This window comes from Elgaria multicarinata, chromosome 3 (assembly GCF_023053635.1).
Source record: "Elgaria multicarinata webbii isolate HBS135686 ecotype San Diego chromosome 3, rElgMul1.1.pri, whole genome shotgun sequence".
Classification (NCBI taxonomy): Eukaryota; Metazoa; Chordata; class Lepidosauria; order Squamata; family Anguidae; genus Elgaria; species Elgaria multicarinata.
In genome coordinates, this window is record NC_086173.1 from 105,203,354 (window position 1) to 105,225,156 (window position 21,803).

The window sequence follows — 21,803 nt, forward strand, 5'->3', positions numbered from 1 at the left end:
ATGATTCCTTACATTTTAAAAATAAACATAACTACTCATTTATAGGTAACACTTTCTCAAATGTGGTATATAATTTGCTGTTTTATACTTCAAACAACGAGTAGTTGTTAAATGGCCGTTAAAAAAAAAGATCCTGAAAGAATTTATTAAAAGCACCATATGAATTTAACACCTGGATCAATATTAAATCTTGTTCACCCGTCAGCTTTACCTCACAGTCCATTCCTTGCCGATGGAAAAACTAAGGGTTTCCTTCCGTCTGTTGGGGACTGATAGGGGAGAGGAAATCTATCGATGTTCCTGTTTTGAGTAAACTTTTTTCTTCTTCTTTCTCAGGGTCATTTTTGTGTGTGTGTGTGTGCTTCCCCCCCCCCCCCTTTACAAGTTCTGCTGACAATTCAGCAGATTCACAGCATGCAAATGCTTTTTCTCTGTTTTCATTTAACTTCTGGGTTTCTTAGATTCCATCCTTAGTAGGCGGTGTTCTTTTACATAAACGGCATCGTCCACATCCCCCTTTAAGCACAGAGGTCCTTCCTGCAAAGGCTTGACAATGGAAGCTCCTGGCTTACTCTTTTTCTGGTTAGTGACCTGCTTGGCTTCTCCAGGGGAAGGACAACGCCAACAGGTAAGTTTCCCAATTTCTCGAGAGTTGAAAGCTGCAGCCCTCTATGGAGACAGAACTTTTAAATCAGTTCCATTGAAGTTCAGTACGGAAGTTTGCTTTGCTTCTCAATGAACAGGCACAGGATCGGCCCGCATGTTAAATTGACTATTTTATTGCTGCAAAGCTGGACTTCTGCTTTGGAACCCTTAAAAACACCTCTGTGTAATCAGGCTTTATGGCAGCAGTCTGCTTTTGCTGTATTTATTTATTTATTTATTTACGAGTATTTATAAACCGCTTGCATCTCAAAGCGGGGTGCACAAACCATAAAAAAATAAATTAAAAAGATGTATCTGTGTATAAGGCTGCAATGTTTACTCTATTAATCTGATTAATTAATTAGGAACCTTTGATTTAAAAGGTGCCCCTAATTAATTGGACAACCAGTTACTTTAGAATATCTTAATCTTTTAAAATAGGAGTACATATAGAAAAGGTAGATGGCCGGCATTCTCCCTCGCCTTTCTGTCGCATAGGAAAAAATGCTTCTTCTGAGATGGTGCATGCCATCACATGCACACATGTCATGTAATCCAGGGGTGGGCAGACTTCAGGCTCGTAGGAGCTGCTTTGTTTTTTACTTGAACCCCGAGTTCCACCAATCAGAGCCTGGTGCAAAAGACTCATACATAGAATTATAGAATTCTGATCCCAGGAATTTATTTTGAGTACCTGAAGTGAATAGAGCTCTTTCCACATAAAACTCCACACCTGGTTACCCTAAGCTTTCTTCATTTCAGGAGTATAATTTGGGGTGCGGGAGAGTAGTTCTGTTGCTACTATTGTAAAATATTTGAGAGTCAGAAATCCTTTTTTGATCTATTGCAAATCACCAGTAGATTCAGATCTATCTTCTTCTGTACTAAAAATACAGTATGCTTTTCTCATCTTCTGAACTATATTAAATTTGCATATGCATTTATGAAAATTTAATTGATTGAGTTAAAATATGATTAAGATTTATTCAGATTTCTTTCATTTGGTGGCAACCATTTGAGCATGGATGGATAGATAGGTGATAGATAGATAGATAGATAGATAGATAGATAGATAGATAGATATGACAGAAAGACATATATATGCTATTGTTTCTGGGGAGAAAGCATCTTGAACATGAGTTCATACAAAATTACAAGACAATGGGAATGGATAATGATTTGCTCTTTCTGTGTACAGGAAAATCAAGGGACCACTTTTGTTTGCATGTATGTGTAAAAAGCAGATATTTTAGCTTGTTTATAAAAACAGAGATCTGCTGCCTTCCCTGACCGCTTGCTCTAATGGGACAACCCACCCACCCCATTTCACCCCATTAGAGCAAATAGTCAGAGAAGGCAGCAGATCTCTGTTTTTATAAACTGAAGATGCACAGCTGTGCATCAGCAAAGCAAAGCTCCCTCCACAAATGTGCATATTCTCCCTTCCGTTCCTGCCCTGGATAACTTGGGATTTTTGCTTCTTCTTAGAACAGTGGACATAATGGAGGGAGAGGGTGGGAGCTATTACTTCCGCCCACCCCCCACCTGGAAGTATGTTTTTTCCGGGTTTTAAGGATAGCTAGCTCTGCCGTATAACAATGAAGGAGCACAACCAATTTCATCATAATGCGCTTTCCTTCCGTGCTTGTCAAGAAGAAGCCTTGGAATGCATGTTTACATTTCTCATCAATATATTGCACATCAAACTGAATATGAAGATTTACCTGGACCTTGCGCTTGTTTAAAAAAAAATTCTTCAAAGAAAAGCAGCTATAGCAGTGGGATTTGGAGTTCTACCCAAGGGCTAACATGCATGTTGAATTGCCACAGGGGAAGGGGGAATTTGGATCAGAAAAACAGCAGGCAGAAGTAAATAATCAACACACACACACAAGGACTGTTTGGATGTAATGGTGTTGTTTGGTGGCAATTAGTGGCTTAATAAGTTAACCTACAAATCGTGGTGGCACATTTCATGTGAGCCATTTCCGGTTTCCAGCAATAACCTACAAATGCCGCATCCGTAGGTTGTTACCGTGATGTTTGAACCTGGGCACTTGGAGTTGAACAACCCAATTTAACCCAAGAAAAAACCATGAGTTAATTAACCCATGAATTCCACCAAACAGTGCTGTTACATCTGAACAAGGTCATAGAATCATAGAATCGTAGAGTTGGAAGGGGCCTAAAAGGCCATCGAGTCCAACCCCCTGCTTCTCCAAGCCAAAGTTGCATTATTTCCTTTTGTTTAAGGGTAGCAGGTTTCTCTCAAGTGACCTTGTTCTCTGCAGTGGACTTCTAAAGTTTTCAGGATATGTTGGCCATTTCAGGTGACAAGCTGCTGGGATAGGTCAAGTTGCCTGCATCTCTGTGTTTGAGAGCATTTGTATGTATGCAAAGCAGAAGCTTTAGTAGAAATATGTCTCTAAGTGTTTCAATGGCACAGATCATACTGGCATCTATCAGCACTGATTCCACATGCGTCCATCAGGGAAATTAGGATAGTGCTCGAAAAGTGGTTTAGTCTAAAAAAAAAATTCATCAAAGCATGCTCTTAAACATGTATTTTCTTCATATTTTCTAGTTGAAATCCATGCGATGTGACCGAAAATTTACATTTACACGGAATACACCTTGTACTTCCTGTGCTTTGGGTGCCAGAGTACCATGCCCAAATGGATGGGCAAAAGCAACCCTGGTGCAAGAGAAGTGCAGGTAAGCTGCTTTCCCCCCTTTTCTTTCCGGTTGAAACATTGGGCCCATTACATGTTCTCCTAAAGCTTTCTCCTGTAGCAGCAAGAAACAAAGTATAGGGTGGACTATGCAGATAGGAGAAGCACGCTTGATTCTCATTGGCTGAGTTCACTAGAGCTCAGGGAGCAGATTTAACTCCCATTCCAGTGGTGTCGCTGTGTGTACTTTATTTTCTCCAAAATAAAGCAGTGGCTGGCATTCATACCTATAAGAATGGCATAAAATGTTGCTCCTTCGAATGTTGTTGGGATGTGGGCAAAATATAGGCTTTACACTGATCTATGGGTGGCCTGATCCTCACTAATGGGAATTCTGAAGTTCTGTGTATGCACACACACAAACACCTAATATATTTATTTATTTCTTCTTTCGATTATTTTTTATGATTAAATTTCAACAAAACAAAATAAAAAAGAGGAAAATAAAAAATGTAGCTACATAGATTTGAGTATATCGATTTCAATGCATGTATATGGGGGGGGTGCGTATGTATGAAAATGCGGCTTGTTGTTGTTGTTTATTCGTTCAGTCGTTTCCAACTCTTCGTGACTTCATGGATCAGCCCACGCCAGAGCTTTCTGTCGGCCGTTGCCACCCCTAGCTCCCCCAAGGTCAAGTCTGTCACCTCCAGAATATCCTCCATCCATCTTGCCCTTGGTTGGCCCCTCTTCCTTTTGCCTTCCACTTTCCCTAGCATCAGCCTCTTCTCCAGGGTATCCTGTCTTCTCATTATGTGGCCAAAGTACTTCAGTTTTGCTTTTAATCAAGTGAGCAGTCTGGCTTTATTTCCTGGAGTATGGACTGGTTTGATCCTCTTGCACTCCAAGGCATTCTCAGAATTTTCCTCCAACACCACAGTTCAATACATGAACTTCAACAAAAGCAGACCAAAGGGATGCTTTAAGGTGGATTCCTGCATTGAGCGGGGGTTGGACTTGATGGCCTTATAGGCCCCTTCCAACTCTACTTTTCGATGATTCTATGATAAATATCCATATATATATATCCACTCGCAGGTGGCATCTATAGGAAAGGAAAGGAACCTCTCGTGCAAGCACTGACTCTTGGAGGGACGCCAGCTTTCGCTGACGTTTTCTTGGCAGGCCTTATAGCAGGGTGGTTTGCCGTTGCCTTCCCCGGCCGTTATTACCTTTCCCCCAGCTAACTGGGTACTCATTTTACCAACCTCGGGAGGATGGAAGGCTGAGTCGACCCAAGCCGGCTGCCTGAGGCTCGGCATCTATATACCACGTGTCAAATGAGGAAAGTGTTGTTAGGTCCTCAATCCATTGCATTACAGGAAATAAGCATTTATTCTTCCAATATTGTAGTATCAGTCCTTTAGTTGTTAAAAGGACATCCATTTGTGCTGAGTGTGCATTAACTTCTAAGAAGCGGGTAGATAATTTAAGAGGACATGTACATCTGTAAACGCAGTACATCAGCTCCTTCTCTGGGAGCCTCTACAAAAGGAAGTAAGGAAGATGGCTACCAGGAAGAGGGCCTTTTCTGCTGTGGCAGCCTGGTTGCGGAATGAGCTTCCTAGAGAGGTTCACCTGGTGCCTAAGTTGTGCTCTTTCTGGCTCTACTTTTTAAAAATCTGTTACTGTATTTAAAATCTTTGCATTGCTGCTAGGGTTTACAATGGTTGTATTTTTATACTGTATTTTTAAGCTTTTATATTTTATATTGTTTTTAGGCTGTACTTTGTGGTTTTGATTTTAGTGAACCACCTAAAGAGCTTCGTCTATTGGGAAGTATAGAAATGTAATAAATAAATATTAAAGACTGTTCCAATATACAAGATTTATCCATATAATAACTTCCTCCCCCCAAAAGGCCACTATTGGGCATTGCCAAAACATATGGTTAAAAGAACCATTAGCTGTGTCACACTTCCAGCAATTAGTCCACTTAGGCAAACCCTTGTTAAAGAGACATTGTGGCATCTGATAGATATGGAACAAGAGTATTTGCTGAACAAGGCATAACCTGAGATTCATAGGTGCTTCAGACACTAAAGAGGTGATCTATTAGGCAAAATGGGGCAATCCAGTTCCCTATTCTATTCCTGCTTAAGAGCCTGTGTATCATATTTATTCACCAATCGTAAACATGGATTGTGGGTCAATATGACTGATTAGCCTAAATAAGTGTTTCCAATAGCAAGGGAGACTCTGAAGCTGTAAAAATGGCAGGGACAAACCTAGATTCTAAAAAATGTTGCAGTTGCAAGTATTGCTGTTCAGCCAGAGCAGGCAAATTGTACTTGGCATGCAAAGCTGAGAATGACAAAAGCCAACAGCACCCACAAGTTGATTCAAGATAAAAATCAACTTAACCATCCAAGTCTGCTACAAAAGCATTTTCTTACCAATTTTTAAATATGGGTTAACCCACAGAGTCAATTTAGCATGAGAAAATGGATCAAAATGTAATTGACGTGACATTATATGTCCCACATGTCTAATAGCGGTTAACATGGGAAGAACCCTATCCATTTTAATGTCCTGAAAAACGAATGCCACTCACTCAGAAAGAAGATCCAGACAAGAATATTCCAAAACTGAAAAGACCAATGTTTAGTGCAAGTCAATAAATAGGCCCAGTGATATAAAGCAAGATCTGGAAAGCCAAAATCACCTTCTATAATTGGAATGTGCATCATTTTCAAGGATATTCATGGACGGGAGGAACCTCAAAACATGTTTCTATGAACCGAGATGCACTGCATGTTCCAGCAGTCCTTGTGGTACACAAGACCTACCAAGGAACCTGTGCATTTTGTCCAGTGCAAGAGACAGTTCTGAGTTACAGGCGGCTTTTAGGTTTCCAGAGATGGAGATCAACCATTGTTTATCTATCACAGAATGCATCACTAGTTACAATCTGATACCTGCATCACCTACTAATCACTCACTCATTCAGTCTAAAACTTGAGACTGGGGCATGGCTAGACCTACCAACGGAGGGGAGAGGAACTTGCGATATGATGATTGCGAGATCCTCCCCCTCAGTCTTCACGCGGCGTGGGGCGTCCTGGGAGGACGGAGAATGTTGTGGCTGCCATTTAAAAAAAATTGAAGACGAGTGCAGGAGCGCTCCTTCAAAAAGGTATTTTTTTTAAAAAAAAACTCACGCTCCTTAAGAGCTCTGTGCCCCATGCCCTGTTTTCGGCTCCTCGCATTTACTCATGAGGAGCCAGGAAGAAACTGGGACGGCTGCCCACATGTCCCACGGTCTCAGGATGATCCCGAGACTGCGGGGAAAGCTGGGATTAAAGCCCTCCCAGCTATCCCGGGGCAGTGAGGGATCATCCCTCCCTGCCCCTGGGATCCCCTGTGCATCATGTGGACGCACAGGGATGATTCCGGGGCAATCCCCGGGATATCACCCCATCTAAACATGCTCTGGATTTCAACTGCAGACCACATGGCCACAGCATCTAGTCTAATTTTGGACATTTGGTCTTTTTTTTTAATTCTTCCCCAACCCTGTTTCTTAAATCCCCTATCCCGATGAATTGTTGTGGACAACTCGAAAGCTTGCATAATCTTTTCAAGCACTTTGGTTCATTCTAATAAAGACATTGCAACTGAGTGTGTGTGTGTGTCATGGACCAACATAGCTGTTTGAATTTTTAATGCATGCTCATTTTTTAAAAAAATATAGTCTGCACCTCAGCTGACAGGCTCCCCAGAGTTATTCAGTAACTGAATAATGTAAAGTAAGAAGGACTATTAAAACCAAGGTCTAAAGGGCAAATATAAGGGTTTTCTCCTGGTGCTAAAGAGAACATAGATTAGGCATCAAGCAATAAGACATCACTTCTTCACATTCAGAAATGCTTTACATGCTTTTCTTTGGGCAAATTCATCTTCAACAACAGAAAAATCAAGCAACTTTGCCTAGGGGCACTTGGAGTAGGCCCCCTCAAAATCGTAGGCCCATGCCAACTGGCCCCTCTGCCCATCCCTGGCCTCACTTCTTATGGCAGGGAAACCCAAAGAAGGGCCACTGAGGAAGATCGCAGTACCCAGGCAGGTTCATGGGGGAGAACTTACCTCCCAGACCATTTAAGGGTTTAAAGCCAAAAACCAAGCATTCTGCATTGCCCTTGGAAGTGGACAGGAAAGTAATGCAGCTGTTTCAAGACTGGTGAGATATTATGCAGTCCCAGTTAGCCTTCTAGCTGCTCTATTTTGAATTCGCTGCAGTTTCTGAACAGTCTTCAAAGACACGTAAAACTAGGGTGACCATATTTGGGAAACCAAAAAAAGAGGACACCTAGTGTGTGTGGGGGGAAGCAGCTTTCTGAGTCCTGCAGAAAGTACATTATTCCCCTGCCACCTTAAAGAACCCGATTGGAGTGGAGGAGGGGAAAGGATTTCATTCTGCACCACCACCATCCACTCCAATTGGAGCCTTTTCTATAATGTCCACGAATGACCCCCTTTCCCCTTTAAGACCTCAATTGGAGCTCGGGGTGGGGGAATGATGTGGCTCAAGAAAGCATGTCATTCCCTTTTGCCATGTTAATGGCAGTCTTAAAGGGGAAGGTGTGTCATTCCAGGACATTATTGAAAATTATAGAAAATCCCCCCTGACACCATGGAAAGAACAAAAACCAGGACAAATCCGGGGAAATCCTGACAGTTGGTCACCCTACGTAAAACACACTTCAGTAGTCCAAGGGACATGTTACCAGTTTGGGCATTTGGGTAGTACAATATATAGCTCAGTATCTTCTCCTTACAACTGATGTCCATGGGGGCAAACAGGAGCTTTCAAAGGAATGGTTTTGTTTTTCGTTTTGTTTGTTTGTTTTTGGTCAGGACTACAGGATGGGAGGAAAGGATTAAATTTCTCCTCCTCGACTGCTGCAGTCACGAGAATTGTCAGGCTTTCCCAGCAGTTGCCAGGCCCAAGAAACGTTGCCTGAGGCAGAGCAGCAAATGATACCCCACCCCCATTCCTAAATCATGGTACATAATGGCCTTGGATATTATATTAAAAATATTTTGGCACCTGAGGCAGAAAGTTCCACTAGCATCTCTTTTGCCTCCTTGCCTTGGAAACTACAATCATACCAATTTGAATAATGAACAATTTGCTGTCCTTTAATGACAGCTGAGCTGACAAAATCAGCTGCCTGAGGCTGCTGCTTTATTCTAGAGCCAGGCCTGGTGGCTGCTACTTGCATTTTAAAATCACGTCTGTTCAGTGTGAAGAGGCATGTCATGCCATGACACTTTGGCCCTGAGATTAAACTGTTTGGGCTGTTTGTGTCTATGTGTGCGCACACATGCCTAGAGAGCTGGTTTAATCAGATAGAATTTTATTCTGTGTTAATGGAAAATGTAGAATTCTAATTATCGTCAGCCCTGAACCTTCACAGGATGGGCAGTGCTTTGAACTGGAATATGCTTTAGGGTGGATTCCTGCATTGAACAGCGGGTTGGACTCGATGGCCTTATAGGCCCATTCCAACTCTACTATTCTATGATTCTAAATAGCCATCGACACATAAATTCCAGGCCCGAATTACCAAGGTGAGACCCTGGAAGGAGAGTTGTATTGAGGGAGAAGAAAATTCTCTCACTGCCACACCATGATGGGAAAAGCCACACCTGTCGAAATTCTTCCTTCCATGCATTCTCTTATGGGCAATATTACAACTCTGCAGCCAAAGAGACCAAGGTGCTTCTACCTCAGTTGTTGGACTCCATCTCTCATTGCTCACTGCTAGTATGGCCAGTGGTGAGGGATGATGGGAGTTATCGTCATCCAACACCATCCAGAGGGCCACACATTATCCACCCCTCTCCTACATGGATGGCTTTTCTGTTAATTTATTCTGTTGTGGAGTGGCATGTGTCTGCAAGTCAGACCTGATGATGCCGCTAGCCTCTCTTGAGATAACAGGAGTGGAGCAGAGTAAGAGATAATCTCTTGCAGTAAAGACTTGGGAAACTTTGTTTTATTTGAAGCTTGAGACAAGAACAAATAAAATTGTTCCGCTAGCATTTTAGATCTCTGCTAGCATAAGGAATTTTACAACTGAGGTATTCAAAGTAGCTTTAATGCTGTTAGTGGAATACACAAGCAGCCTTCTCCAACCTGGGGCCCTCCAGATATGTTGGACTGCAAGTCTCATCATTGCCAGAACAATGGACAGACAGACGGATGGAGGGGATCTACACTAGTATATGAAACGTTGTTTTTACAGTCATTGAACATTTCGGTTTTGAACGATTTAAAACGTAGCAGTTTTTAAAACGTTTACTTGCTTTTCTCTTTCCGTGGGAATGCATTCCTTTTGGCCACACTAAGAAAATAAATCCATTTGTAATTTCCCCTCCCACTTCCTCTTTTCTCCGAGACAATCCTCCCCCTACAAACAATCCAGCCAGCAGCCTCCCAAAAGTGAAACTGGAACTGGCTGCAAAAAAGAGGCTTGAAAGAAAAAAATGGCTCCAACTTTGGGCACAGAAATTACATAAACATGCCCCCCAGGAATGTGATTGGCTAATTAAGAACTACAGGAAACCCATTTAATACGATGAAATTGGCCACATCATACCAAATAGAATGACTTATTTCAAAGAAGTTCAAAATAAAAACTGGAGAACAGGCAACAATAAAACATCACAAACTATACGTCATGTGGCGAAATACTACCAAACGCACACTTAAAAATGGTAAGACACATTCTAACTTGACTAGTGTACATCCTCTCAATCATCAGCTGGGAACACACACCACACAGTAACTCACCATGGTTTTTCGTGTTTCCTGAACACGGTACTTTTTTCACAGGCTGGGTTAACGTGTTTTCTGAACTCACCACATTTTTTGCAGGGTGTCTTGTTAACCATGCAGTATGGTTTATTTTTCTCGAACAAGCCACCTTGGGAACCCATGGCTTGTTCTTGGGTTGTTCAAGGTGGTTTATAAGCCAGACTGCATGGTTAACAAGTAACCCTGTAGAAAAAGCACTGCGTTCAGGCAACATAGCCCATGGAACAACAACAACCCACACTGGGTGTGTTAGTGTGTTGTGTGAACCCAGCTGATTATTACAGAAGATATATATATAGAGAGAGAGAGAATCAAAGATGGGGCCAAACTAAATATTCAGGTAGTAATGCATAGTGGAGCAATGCGTGATAGTTTTCTTTACCTTAATGTCAGCCTGTATAGCTTCAATTCAGATCAGAACCCCTGGGTTTTGAGGCGGGAAGTTTAAACCTTCTCCCCATCCATTTCTCCCCTTAAATTCCCCCCTCCCATGAGAGTGTTAAAAAAAAAAAAGAATGAAAGACTTCATTGACTTCAGTCTTTCTTTGAAGCAGCCATTTGGAATAGCTTCTTAATTGTTATGATCACTGCTCTAGTGTTGTTGTTGTTCTATATTTCAGGTATACACTAAAGCTGATGGAGACTACCCTTTCCTTGTCAGGTTGCACTCGTGTGTGTAAGAAGGAAATCGATGATAGGCAATGCTGTCCTGGGTTCTGGGGTTCTGAGTGCTATGGTAAGGCTTTAAACTCAAGTGCATCAGAGTGTCAGAGATGTATAGGGCTTTATAGGTCATAATCAGCACTTTGAATTGTGCCCGGAAACAAACTGGAAGCCAGTGGAGCTGTTTTAACAGGGGAGTTGTATGTTCCCTGTAACTAGCCCCGGTCAACACTTTTTAACTTTTTAATGTTTTAAATTTATTCTTGTTATATTTTATGTTTTTTAATTGTGAACTGCCCAGAGAGCTTCAGCTAATGGGCAGTATAAAAATGTAATAAATAAGTAAAATTAAAAAAATAATGATTGTAGTTACCAAAGTACCTTTGACTGTTCTGTTTTGTCTGTCTGTCTGTTTGTTTTTGCCAGAATGCCCTGGTGGATCTAAAAATGCATGTAATGGCCATGGGACCTGTTTGGATGGCATAACGCAGAATGGAACGTGCACCTGTAAGGTAAGCATGAGTGTTTGGAGGGCACAAGGGAGGCAGTTGCCCCCTGCATGAGCCATAATCCGGATGGGGCCTGCCTCCCACACCCCTTCTCTTAGTGGAGGCCTTGGAGCTGAGGCAAAGTGCCATGAAGAGCTTCAGATGAGAGTATTTTCTCATGTATTTCAGTAACAAAGAATCCTTTTGCAAAGATACCAGAGTCTATAATATGTTGTATGGAGAGCATGGCCTAGGGTTGGAGTGCAAGATGAGCAGGTCTCAACTCCACCCCGCCCAACTCCACCCCAAATGTAACCATGCCATTACAGGGGTGAAGGAAGCCAGGGAAAGAATTGAAAGACTTAGCTGCAGTTGGAAAGACATTGTTCGGTCACCAGACTTACCCAATGAGAAACAACAGAGGGGGGTAGGCCTGGTATACAGATTTCTTAGAGGCAATGTCTACCTGGTGCCCAGGCCTCATAGCTGCTCAGTTACCAGATTTATTTATTTATTTAAAACATTTATATCTCGCCTTATATCATTAAGATCTCAGAGCGGCGTACAGATAAAAGCATACAGTATAAAACTGTATGGTAGACCTTTTCTCAGTTGGATGCTATGAGGGCTTCTTCCTTTTTTAACCATGTTTCACCATACACAAAATATATAGTTCAAGGGGAAAATATATGCAATTCTAAAATTCATGCAGTTCAGAATTCAAACCAGTGTTTCTAAGATGAAGAAAGTAATCCTAGAACAAGTCCTATGAAGTTGTCAGTGTTATGATAAGGGCAGTGATGCCATAAAATATCCAATATGACATTCTTAAGACTAATGGACTGTGTTGTGCATGTCTCCCCCTTCTTTCTGTGTGTGTGTTTTTTAAATCCCTCAGTCCAAATGACATTTTGTTGGAGTTCATGATGCCTCTTGAGTGTGTCTTGACTATAACACTCCACTGCATTAGTATTGTCAAATTCCCAGGATTTCATACCACTCTGAGTAAGGTTCAAAATGACATGGAATGTGACCCTTAAGCAACAAAGTACACACATTAAGAAAATGCACAGGTTTGTTGAAGCAGAGCTCATGGTGCATGTGAAATACAATCACATACCACTGTGCAACCTTACCCCACTCCTGTAAAAAAAACTTGTCGACAAACATGAAAGTAATTTTCAGTTCTGTTTGCATATTTCCTTGTGATGTGACTGAAAACCCAGCAGACAGGAAAATTCAAGGAAGGAGGTGTTTGGACAGTGATCGTGTACTGTTGATTTCACAAGGTGAAAGGCATTGCAAACGAACAAAGCTAGGACGGGTACAAATAATGTAGTTCCTTCCTCTAAGGCTAATTGTCAAATGAGCAGGTAAAGAACATTTTGACAAAGAAGTCAAGTTGCACAATCCTTGGGAACAAAATTTACCAGACACTCCTAATTTTAAAGGGTCTTTATTTCGGATCATCATAGCTGATCCCCTAGAAAGTAATGCCTTAGCCAAGCTAATAATACAACTCCTTAGAATCCTGAGAGATCACAGCAGTTCCATAGTGTCTCTTACAAAAATTGTCCCAGCCAGCCTAGGTATCCTTCCTGTTATTCATCTAAAGAAAACTTTTCCTTTGGCTGAGGTAATGCATATACTAAGCCTGGTTCTTTCACTGGTAGGTCCTTCTTTTCACTCTCCTATTTTTCTTAGCACACTACCTAACCAGCTCTGATAGATTTTTTTTTTAAAAAAATGATTTACTTTATTTAAATAGACTGCTCAACTATATCTAAAAGACATCTCAAAGCAGAGTACAACCTAAAAAAAAATTAAATGGAATTTGTCCTTAATCAAAACATTTAAGCATAGAAAATACAAAATATTTCAGTTAAAAACATTTAAAATAAACAAAACCTCAATTATTTAAAACATTTATTTATTTATTTTTATACTGCCCAATAGCCGAGGCTCTCTGGGCAGTGAGAGAACTAACAACCAACAAACTGGGCGGCACAATCAGTCAGGGAAGGCCTGGGTGGAAAGGTAGGCCTTTAACTGGCACCTAAGACATGCCACAGTTGTCACCTCCTGCATACCAGGGAGGAGGCTATTCTACCAAATGGATACCACCATGAAGAAAGTCTGGTTGCTCCCCCAATAGCAATCTGCAGTTTGCAGTACAACTGGCAAGGCTTCCTCCACTGATCCTATTGGTCAAACGGGTCAATATTGGGGAAGGCGATTTGCCAGGGAAATGGTCCCAAGGTGTTTAGAGCTTTGTATGCTACCAACACAACCCTGAATTTGGCTCAATATCTAACACCCAGCCAGTGCAATTCCTTCAACACCAGACATCCCAATCAATATCCTGGCCTCCATCTTCATTGCACGGCATCTCTCAACATTATTTGAAAAGTTTTGCTGCTTCATCTTCACATGACAGACACACATATTTGCCATCTGTCTTGCAGGCCAAAGGGTGACAGCTGAACATGGCTCACATTTAAGGTTCTCTTCACATCAGACTGACTTCCCCCCTTCCCAGCACAGTTTGAATTTCTATACTTTATAAACTTGTTGTCTGATCAAGCAAACTGTGAGCAAAAAATTCCAGAATGACCTTGGTGGAAGGCATGCACTTGCAAAGAATCAGCTCAGATTGGAAAGGTTAAATCTGAAAACAAGCATGAAATGGATCATATGAATCATCTCTTATTTGTGAGGGAACAAAAATGTACTTCCTTTTAGAGGAGCATGAGTTGTCTTTTTTTTTTTTTTTTTTTGCTTTAGGAAAAAAACCTTGTTTCATAGGCAAGACTTCCCTTTTGCCTCCCACCCTTACAATGCTCATTTTAATTGTTTATTTATTTAAAACATTTTCATCCTGCCTTTCCAAAGTTGCTCAAGGCAGTTCTCAACATCATAACAACAACAAAGAGCGTGGAGCCTTGGTGACACTAGCCCATTCATAAAAGAATTTCCTCAAGATGGATAAACATAGTTCATTTTAAAAATTTGTGTGTGTGTGTGTTTAAAAATGTCTTAGTTTAAAATGAAATCAGAATTTAATGCAAACACGTTAAAGCAAAAACTACACTTACAACCTGTTTATGGTTAAATCCTTGGCCCTCTATCAAACACATGACCCAGGATCAAACACACTGGGCACTATCCTATCCAACACTAGCACTAACGTAAATTACATCGCACTATTGTAAGGGACCTCTAGCGCAATGCTAATAGCATTTGCTGGTGCAATGTTTTTTTTCCAAGGGACCCTGTCGCACCAGCAAATGCTATTGGCTATTGTCAAATAGGATACTGCCCACTGAGTTAAACAGGAACCATGAGGATGTGAGATCAAGTGGTTTAAATAGGGCTGAATATATCATGTACTATGTTATTATAATGGCTTGATAGTTGAGGCCATAAAGACAACAAGTTGTCCTAATGGGATTGGGATGTAGCCCCTGGCTCAGAAGAAGCCATATTGTATCTGTCCAGAACAATTTAGTGAGCCCACAGGGGAAGTGGGCTTCTTGTACACCTGGTCTATGTCTTTTGCCTATTAAGCTCTGGAAACTGTTCAGTTCTCAAATTAAGAATATTGTGTGACTCTAAAAATCAAGTAATGTGCATTTAATTCCCATTGCAAGGAAAATCACTGCTCTATCCAATAATTAATAGTCCTTCCTCCTGGAGAATTACTGTGCTGTATAAATAAATGAACTTGATCAGTGTCGTCGTATTATTATTATTATTATTATTATTATTATTATTATTATTAGTGTCCCACCTTTTGCCCAATGCTGGGCCTCAAGGCAGCCTTACAAAGTTTAAAACATACATTGGATAATAAAAAGTTTAAAACATACATTGTCTTAGCATTCATATACAGAGAGGCCAAAATAAATGCAAGTTTTAAAATAAAAAATACAATTTATATGATGTGTGATTAACTTCTAGTTAGCATCCAAATACAGTACAAATTATGTAGAAAGAGTAAATGCTCAACAGAATAAGAATATATCAATAAGATTCTGTCTACACGTGCATAGGGTTGTGTGCTTAGGTGCAAATCTCAGCATATTGTCATGGTTATGTCGAATAATTACTATGTATGTAGTTTGGTATAGATTTATTTATTTACTTATTTATTTTATTTATTTATTGCATTTTTATACCGCCCAATAGCTGAAGCTCTCTGGGCGGTTCACAAAAATAGATGACATTTGACATAATTTAATCATGTCAAATTATATTTATGCCTGATTTAATGTTATCTTGATGATTGAGGAAAGCAGTCCTCCCTATCCCTACTTATAGTCAATCGTTTGTTGCAAAGAAAGACCTACTTCCTTTGAAAAACAGCAACAACTATATGCCACAATTTTGGCACCACCAAGGGTGCAATAAGGTGACTGACGATGTGTGTGGATAGAGTCTCTCATTTATATTTGGTGTTATACAGTCAAACCAAGATTATGTTTACTCATCACATTTGCATGGCAAGTGAGGCCGATCACATTGTAAAGGGTCACAGAAGTGCTGTTGTGAGAAATTGCTCTTTCTGATTCATTTAGGAGAAGTATGGCGGTTACGCATGTCAAGATTGCCAGGATGAGACTCATTTTGGCCCTGATTGTCAATATGGTAAGCTTCTCAAGCAAAGGAATTATTTTTTTTGAAGTTCAATCCTTTAACTGTACTGAGTGACAAATTCTCAACTATAGGAGTAGACTGTGAAAGTCAATGGGAGCAGGTGAAGATTGCAATACACTTTGCTAGGACCATGCCAAGTGTGTGGATTTTGTTTTGTTTTCTCTCGCATAGTCTGTGAGTGTCAGCATGGAATCTGCAACCATGGTCCTTCAGGTGATGGAAGCTGTATATGCTACGCCGGCTACACTGGCCCAAAGTGTGACCAAGGTAGGTATACTTTTTACAATTCTGTTTTCGCAAGATTCCACAAACATGCTGATTTCAAGGGATGTGTCCCAGCAACAGGGCTGCAATAATCCTGGACCGGAATTGTAAAGAATGTTGGTGTGACAAATGGGTGTGTTTGCACTTTTAACCCTGCGAGGTTGATCAATCTGCAAGACACCCTGACCTTCTTCACATGAGGCTTTTACCATGCATTTGTGGTCGGTCACTCACAGATGTTTGCGGGTCCTTTTCACAACATCATCAATCTCTGGTGCCTCTCCTGTTGTTTTAAAACTTTATTCCATCATTTTTTAACTTCCCCAAAACACAGTAATATTTCTGGACCTCACAATATCACTGTGTCATCTACTGGCTGTATAAATGGAATATATGGAACTTGCCCAACAAGCAAATGGCCCAAAAAGTGGCCAGGGGCGGGGGTGGATGGGTGAGGAACATGCATTGTGCCAATAATAATCCCACAAAGTCTCTGGAAGCAGCTTTATGTAGAGAAGTCCCCTGTGTCTATATTTCTCAGAGGTACTACCATCACCATTCATGCATATTAAAAAAATCTGATGTGAGAGTGCAGGCTTATTTTTATCGAGAAGTGTAGGCCCCTTTTCCTGAGCTCCTTAAAAATCAGATTCACATGTTTTGCCAAGTAGTCCAGCAGGTGGGTAAAGCCAACCCTCAATCTGGGCAAGTGAACCAAATCAACTCTGGTTCCTAATTCTGTATCTTTACTAAAGAACCAAACAGAGAGAAGTTCAGAAATAGTTGCTTTAAAATAAAGTCATCATAAATACTAACTAACTAAAACATATCAGGATCCAAAGTTAACTCATCTAAAGAGCTTTCAGATAGTGGGGGAAGGATGAGGTCCACGCCTGGCATTCCCCGGCCGGTGTTGCCTCTGCTAACCATGGGAAGACAAAAATAGGCAAATGAATTTCAATGGAGCTGATTTACCTTTGAATTTCCTTATGAGAGGCAGTGCCAGTTCTAGGATTTTGAGGGCCATTCGGCAGAAGACCCCCAATGGAACCCCTCCTTCAGGGAGTCTACCTTCTCCCCACCATTGTCACCAGCTGCTGTGGCTCCTCATCCTCTTCTTCATCATTGCTGTTTGCTTGGCAGGCAGCGAGCTGGTAGGCATTCATCTATACTGCTCCTCCTTATCTCCACCACTGTTGTCTGGGTAAATCAAGAGGCAGGTTGCAGTGGGGAAGAGAAAGTCCAGGAAGTTCTTGTCAGTGGGCCTTGCTGGGGTGTGGGCCAATAGGAGGTGACCAACTATGCCTACCCTTGACTTCGGCCAGGCCCATAGCCCTGCCCCCCCCATTTTCTCTCCTCCACCCCAGATTTTTTTTTTTACAAACAAATACTTAGATTTATTACAGAATTCTTAGAAAACCAATGTTGCCTTTGTTTTTCTCCTTAAAGTTATAGATGCTATTATTTTGGGGCAGTGCTGCAGTGGAATCTACCCAGATATTCCTGATTCTACATGCAATTGCGGCTATTCCTGAGATAAAGGAATATTTTTACTTATATGAAAAGTTCTACATATTTTTAAGAAGGGGCATGTTGCTCAGATTTATAAAGGCAGTTTTTTTAAAAAAGCCTGTTGGTTCAACAATGGACTGGACAATTCGTCCTCTGGGAAGAATTTACTCCAGCCAACAAAAACAAGGCTGACAACTATTACCCAGAGGGCCTTTTCTTCTGCCGCTCCTAGTTTGTGGAATGGCTTGCTGGGAGAGATTCATCAACTTAATAGACTTCCAGAATTTAAGAAAGCCGTAAAGACTGATCTCTTCCGGCAGGCCTACCCAGTTGAATTTTAAATTTGCCTTTTAATGATGTGCTGCTTTTAGTGATGTACTGGTTTTAATTGTTTTAATTAGTTGTATGATGTTTGCATTTGTGTTGTGCCCCGCCTCGATCCAGAGGGAGAGGCGGGTAACTATTATTATTATTATTATTATTATTATTATTATTATTTCTACACTCAAATTAATCAGGGCATCTTCCCCTTGTGAGAAATGTTTTCATCTAAAAACCAAAGCTATTGAATTGCTCAGTCAGATCAGTAGTCTTTCTTTTCCCTTTCTTACTGAAATTATACACCACTGCTGCAGCAGAAGAATCCGGATATCGAAGTAGCATTGAAACGCATTGACTCTGTTGGGAGGCAGTTGCAAGAAATGCTCAATGATGCTGTTTTCAACAACATTTTTGATGCAGCCAAGAAAGCATGTGAATCTGCTGACCATACTAAGCCCTGTATAGTCAGTGAGTAAGACCCACTGAGGCTTACTTTTAAGTAAGTGTTCATGTCAGTCTGAAAGTCGCTTGTATTTTGTTAATCATAAAAAAACCTCTCTGTGTTATGATTTCAGAACTGTCCAGCTGCGGAGGTGTACTCTGTGGAGCCAACTCCCTTTGTGTGATGAAGTATGGGCAGGCAAGTTGTGAATGTATGCCAGGGTTCAAGAAATTGGGGGCGGACTGTCAAGGTAAGAGGAAATGCATAACATTTGTGTAACGTTCAAAGCCATCCATGTGCATCTTTTTAGGGTAAATCTTGCAACATCCTTGTATAGTAGGTGTGCTCTCGTCAAGGATGCTCTACTATATATCACCTCCCGTCTGGTTTTTCAATACCCCAACCCCACAACAGTCGTTCCTTCCCTAGGACTTGTCCATAGCCAGGAAACCAGGTAACATTGATAAAAAGCCCTCTTGCCTTGGATGCTACCTGTGCAAAGCCCACTTGAACAGTACTCTCACACTGTGCGCCTGACCTTTCAAGGGGAAGGTGATCCATCTAGAACAGCCTTCCTTCCCCAACCTGCTGCCCTCCAGAAGTGTGGATCTACATCCTTAATCCTCAGCCATAGTGGCCATGCTGGTTGAGATTGATGGGAATTGTACTCAAACACATCTGTTGGGGGACCAGATAAGGGGAAGCTGATTTAGATCAAAGAAGCCATCAAACCTTACTTCCATCAGACTTTTGTTAACATCCCCCTCTTGTCTTGATTGTGCTTTTTCTTATTCACCCACATCCAATCCATGATTGAGCCCAGGCACTTGTTTAGATGTTTTGCAGCCTCACCTGACTGTGTTGAAAAGGAGAAATAGATTTGGATATCATCCACAAACTTCTGGTCAGGCTCTCCTAGCACATCCATGTAGATGTTGAAAGTCATGTGCTCTCTCAAATGTCCAGCCATGTCATGTAATCCAGAAGGTTTCTGTGATGGATGGCATACAAAGCCATCCATACAAAGTCTAAGAGAACCAGTAGGGTTATATGCCTTCTGTGCATAGCATGTTGTAGGTAAGTCTTTCATCTTGGCAGCCAAGGTAGTTTCTGATCCAAAACCAGTCCTGACTCCAGACTAATAAGGATCCAGAGAATCAGTATCACCCAGAAATACTGGAAGTTTAATTCTTATTTATAGATTTTATAAGTATATAATTTAGATGTATAATTTAGAAGCAGAAAATGCCCACCCTCAAAAAAAGGAAAAAGAGGGAAACAAGAAAAAGAAAAACTACTGAAAACATATAAAAACAACCTAATTTCCGAGTTCCAGAATGTTCTCTTCTCATCCTCCCTCCTAATATGATTGGGCTTATGAGAAAAATTCCAGAATTTATTAGTGACCCACTAACTATCTCTTGTGAGACATACTGCAGCCTGGGACTGGACTTGTCTGTTCTTTTACATGTATGGGCCTAGTGCCCAAATAAAAGTAATTTCATTAACATTTGGAGTGTGTCGTGAGGCCTTCAAAAAGCAGTAGCATCATGGTTGCCCAGGACAGCTCAAAAATGATGATGCCGACATGACCCCCTCATTGCACCCTGTATATCCAAAAGGTCTGCAAAGGCCAGATTTGATTAAAGGATCTTGAAGCGACCAAGTGGATCAGTGTGGGGAGCTTTAGCCTAATCGATGGCTGTAGTTCTAAGCCCTTGGCCTTCTTTAGCCCTCCCTGATCTATACCCATCCAGATGTTCTGGACTACAAATCCTATCAGCCCCAGACAGCATGGCCAATGCTCAAGGATTCTGGGAATTGTAGTCCAAGCATCTGGAGAGCACCAGGTTAGGAAAGCTGCTGTAGTTGGCAGTGGCTTGGATGAGGTTCCTCTTCCTCTGATGCAGGAGAAGCTGCCGTTAATCATTAGCTTTCAGTTACGGCCACTGAATTGCATCAAAACTTAACAGCGTCCATTCAGCCTCTTCCATTGGTTGACTACAGTCCTACTGTGCAACTCTGTTGGAATTATGGGACTAGCTTACAGATCCCCCGAGTGCTCCTTTTAAAAACTTCCTTTGCAGCTCAGGATCCCTGCAGCTCCTTCCCGTGCTCTGCATTTGCTGATTGCAAGGCTCTTGGGCAGATCAAGTATGAGTGTATTTGTGCAGAGGGGTACCAAGGAGATGGCCGGATATGCCAACCCATAAATCCATGTCTCAATAATAATGGAGGCTGCCCTGAAAATTCCACCACCTGTTCGTTCCTAAGTCCAGGAAAGGTAAGCGACATTGGATTTAACTTTATAACTGTCCCACTGTTTTTGTCATCTGCTGTAGCCTAGCATGCACTGAAACCCCGCAGATATATAAAGTGTCGTTTATTTATTTATTTATTTCATTTTTATACCGCCCAATAGCTGAAGCTCTCTGGGCAGTTCACAAAAATTAAAACCATAATAAAACAACCAACAGTCTAAAAACACAAATACAAAATACAGTATAAAAAGCACAACCAGGATAAAACCACACAGCAGAAATTGATATAAGATTAAAATACAGAATTAGAACAGTAAAATTTAAATTTAAGTTAAAATTAAGTGTTAAAATACTGAGAGAATAAAAAGGTCTTCAGGTGGCGACAAAAGGAGTACAGTGTAGGCACCACTCTGGGGAGCTCATTCCACAGCCGGGGTGCCACAGCGGAGAAAGCCCTCCTCCTAGTAGCCACCATTGAAGGAGCCCCCCCCCCCCCGCATGCAAAAGCTCCTTAAATGCTATCACATGGACACAGAATTACTACTCTGCTTTCTCTTTCCATAGTCATCGTGCAGATGTAAGCCAGGAATGAATTTCCGTTCTGTTGCTAGAATGCGAATGGACGACAGAATGGGTTGCTCATCCATCACAAGTAGCTGTACTGTGAACATGTGTGACAGATCTTCAATGTGTAAAGTGGACAACGATGGGAATGGCATGTAAGTTTCTTAGAAATGTATAATAAATTAAATATATGGGGTAGAGACTATTCTGTACTCATTTTGATTGCCAGAACTGATTTGGGTTCCACACTGCTCCTATGTACATTTGATCTTTCCTGAAATCTACACTCTCATCCCAAGTGTAACTGTACCACAGCCTTCCCCATCCAGATGTGTTGGCCTACAACTCCCATCCTGCAGTCTGATGGCCATGCTGGCTGGGGATGTTGGGAATTGCAATGCAACACATCTGGGGAAACATCAGATTGGGGAA

At 41.3% G+C, this 21,803-nt stretch overlaps 1 protein-coding gene across 1 annotated transcript in view; it reads left to right on the top strand.

Moving 5' to 3' along the window:
• The first annotated feature begins 491 nt into the window (after window positions 1–491).
• Window positions 492–21,803, top strand: part of STAB1 (stabilin 1) — a 124,645-nt gene continuing 103,333 nt past the window's right edge. The window contains exons 1-9 of the mRNA XM_063121597.1: window positions 492–628; window positions 3,230–3,360; window positions 10,821–10,936; window positions 11,290–11,375; window positions 15,929–15,998; window positions 16,179–16,274; window positions 18,680–18,796; window positions 20,634–20,830; window positions 21,372–21,526. Coding sequence (XP_062977667.1) covers window positions 554–628; window positions 3,230–3,360; window positions 10,821–10,936; window positions 11,290–11,375; window positions 15,929–15,998; window positions 16,179–16,274; window positions 18,680–18,796; window positions 20,634–20,830; window positions 21,372–21,526 — 1,043 coding nt within the window. The 5' untranslated portion in view covers window positions 492–553. The remainder of the gene's footprint in view (window positions 629–3,229; window positions 3,361–10,820; window positions 10,937–11,289; window positions 11,376–15,928; window positions 15,999–16,178; window positions 16,275–18,679; window positions 18,797–20,633; window positions 20,831–21,371; window positions 21,527–21,803) is intronic.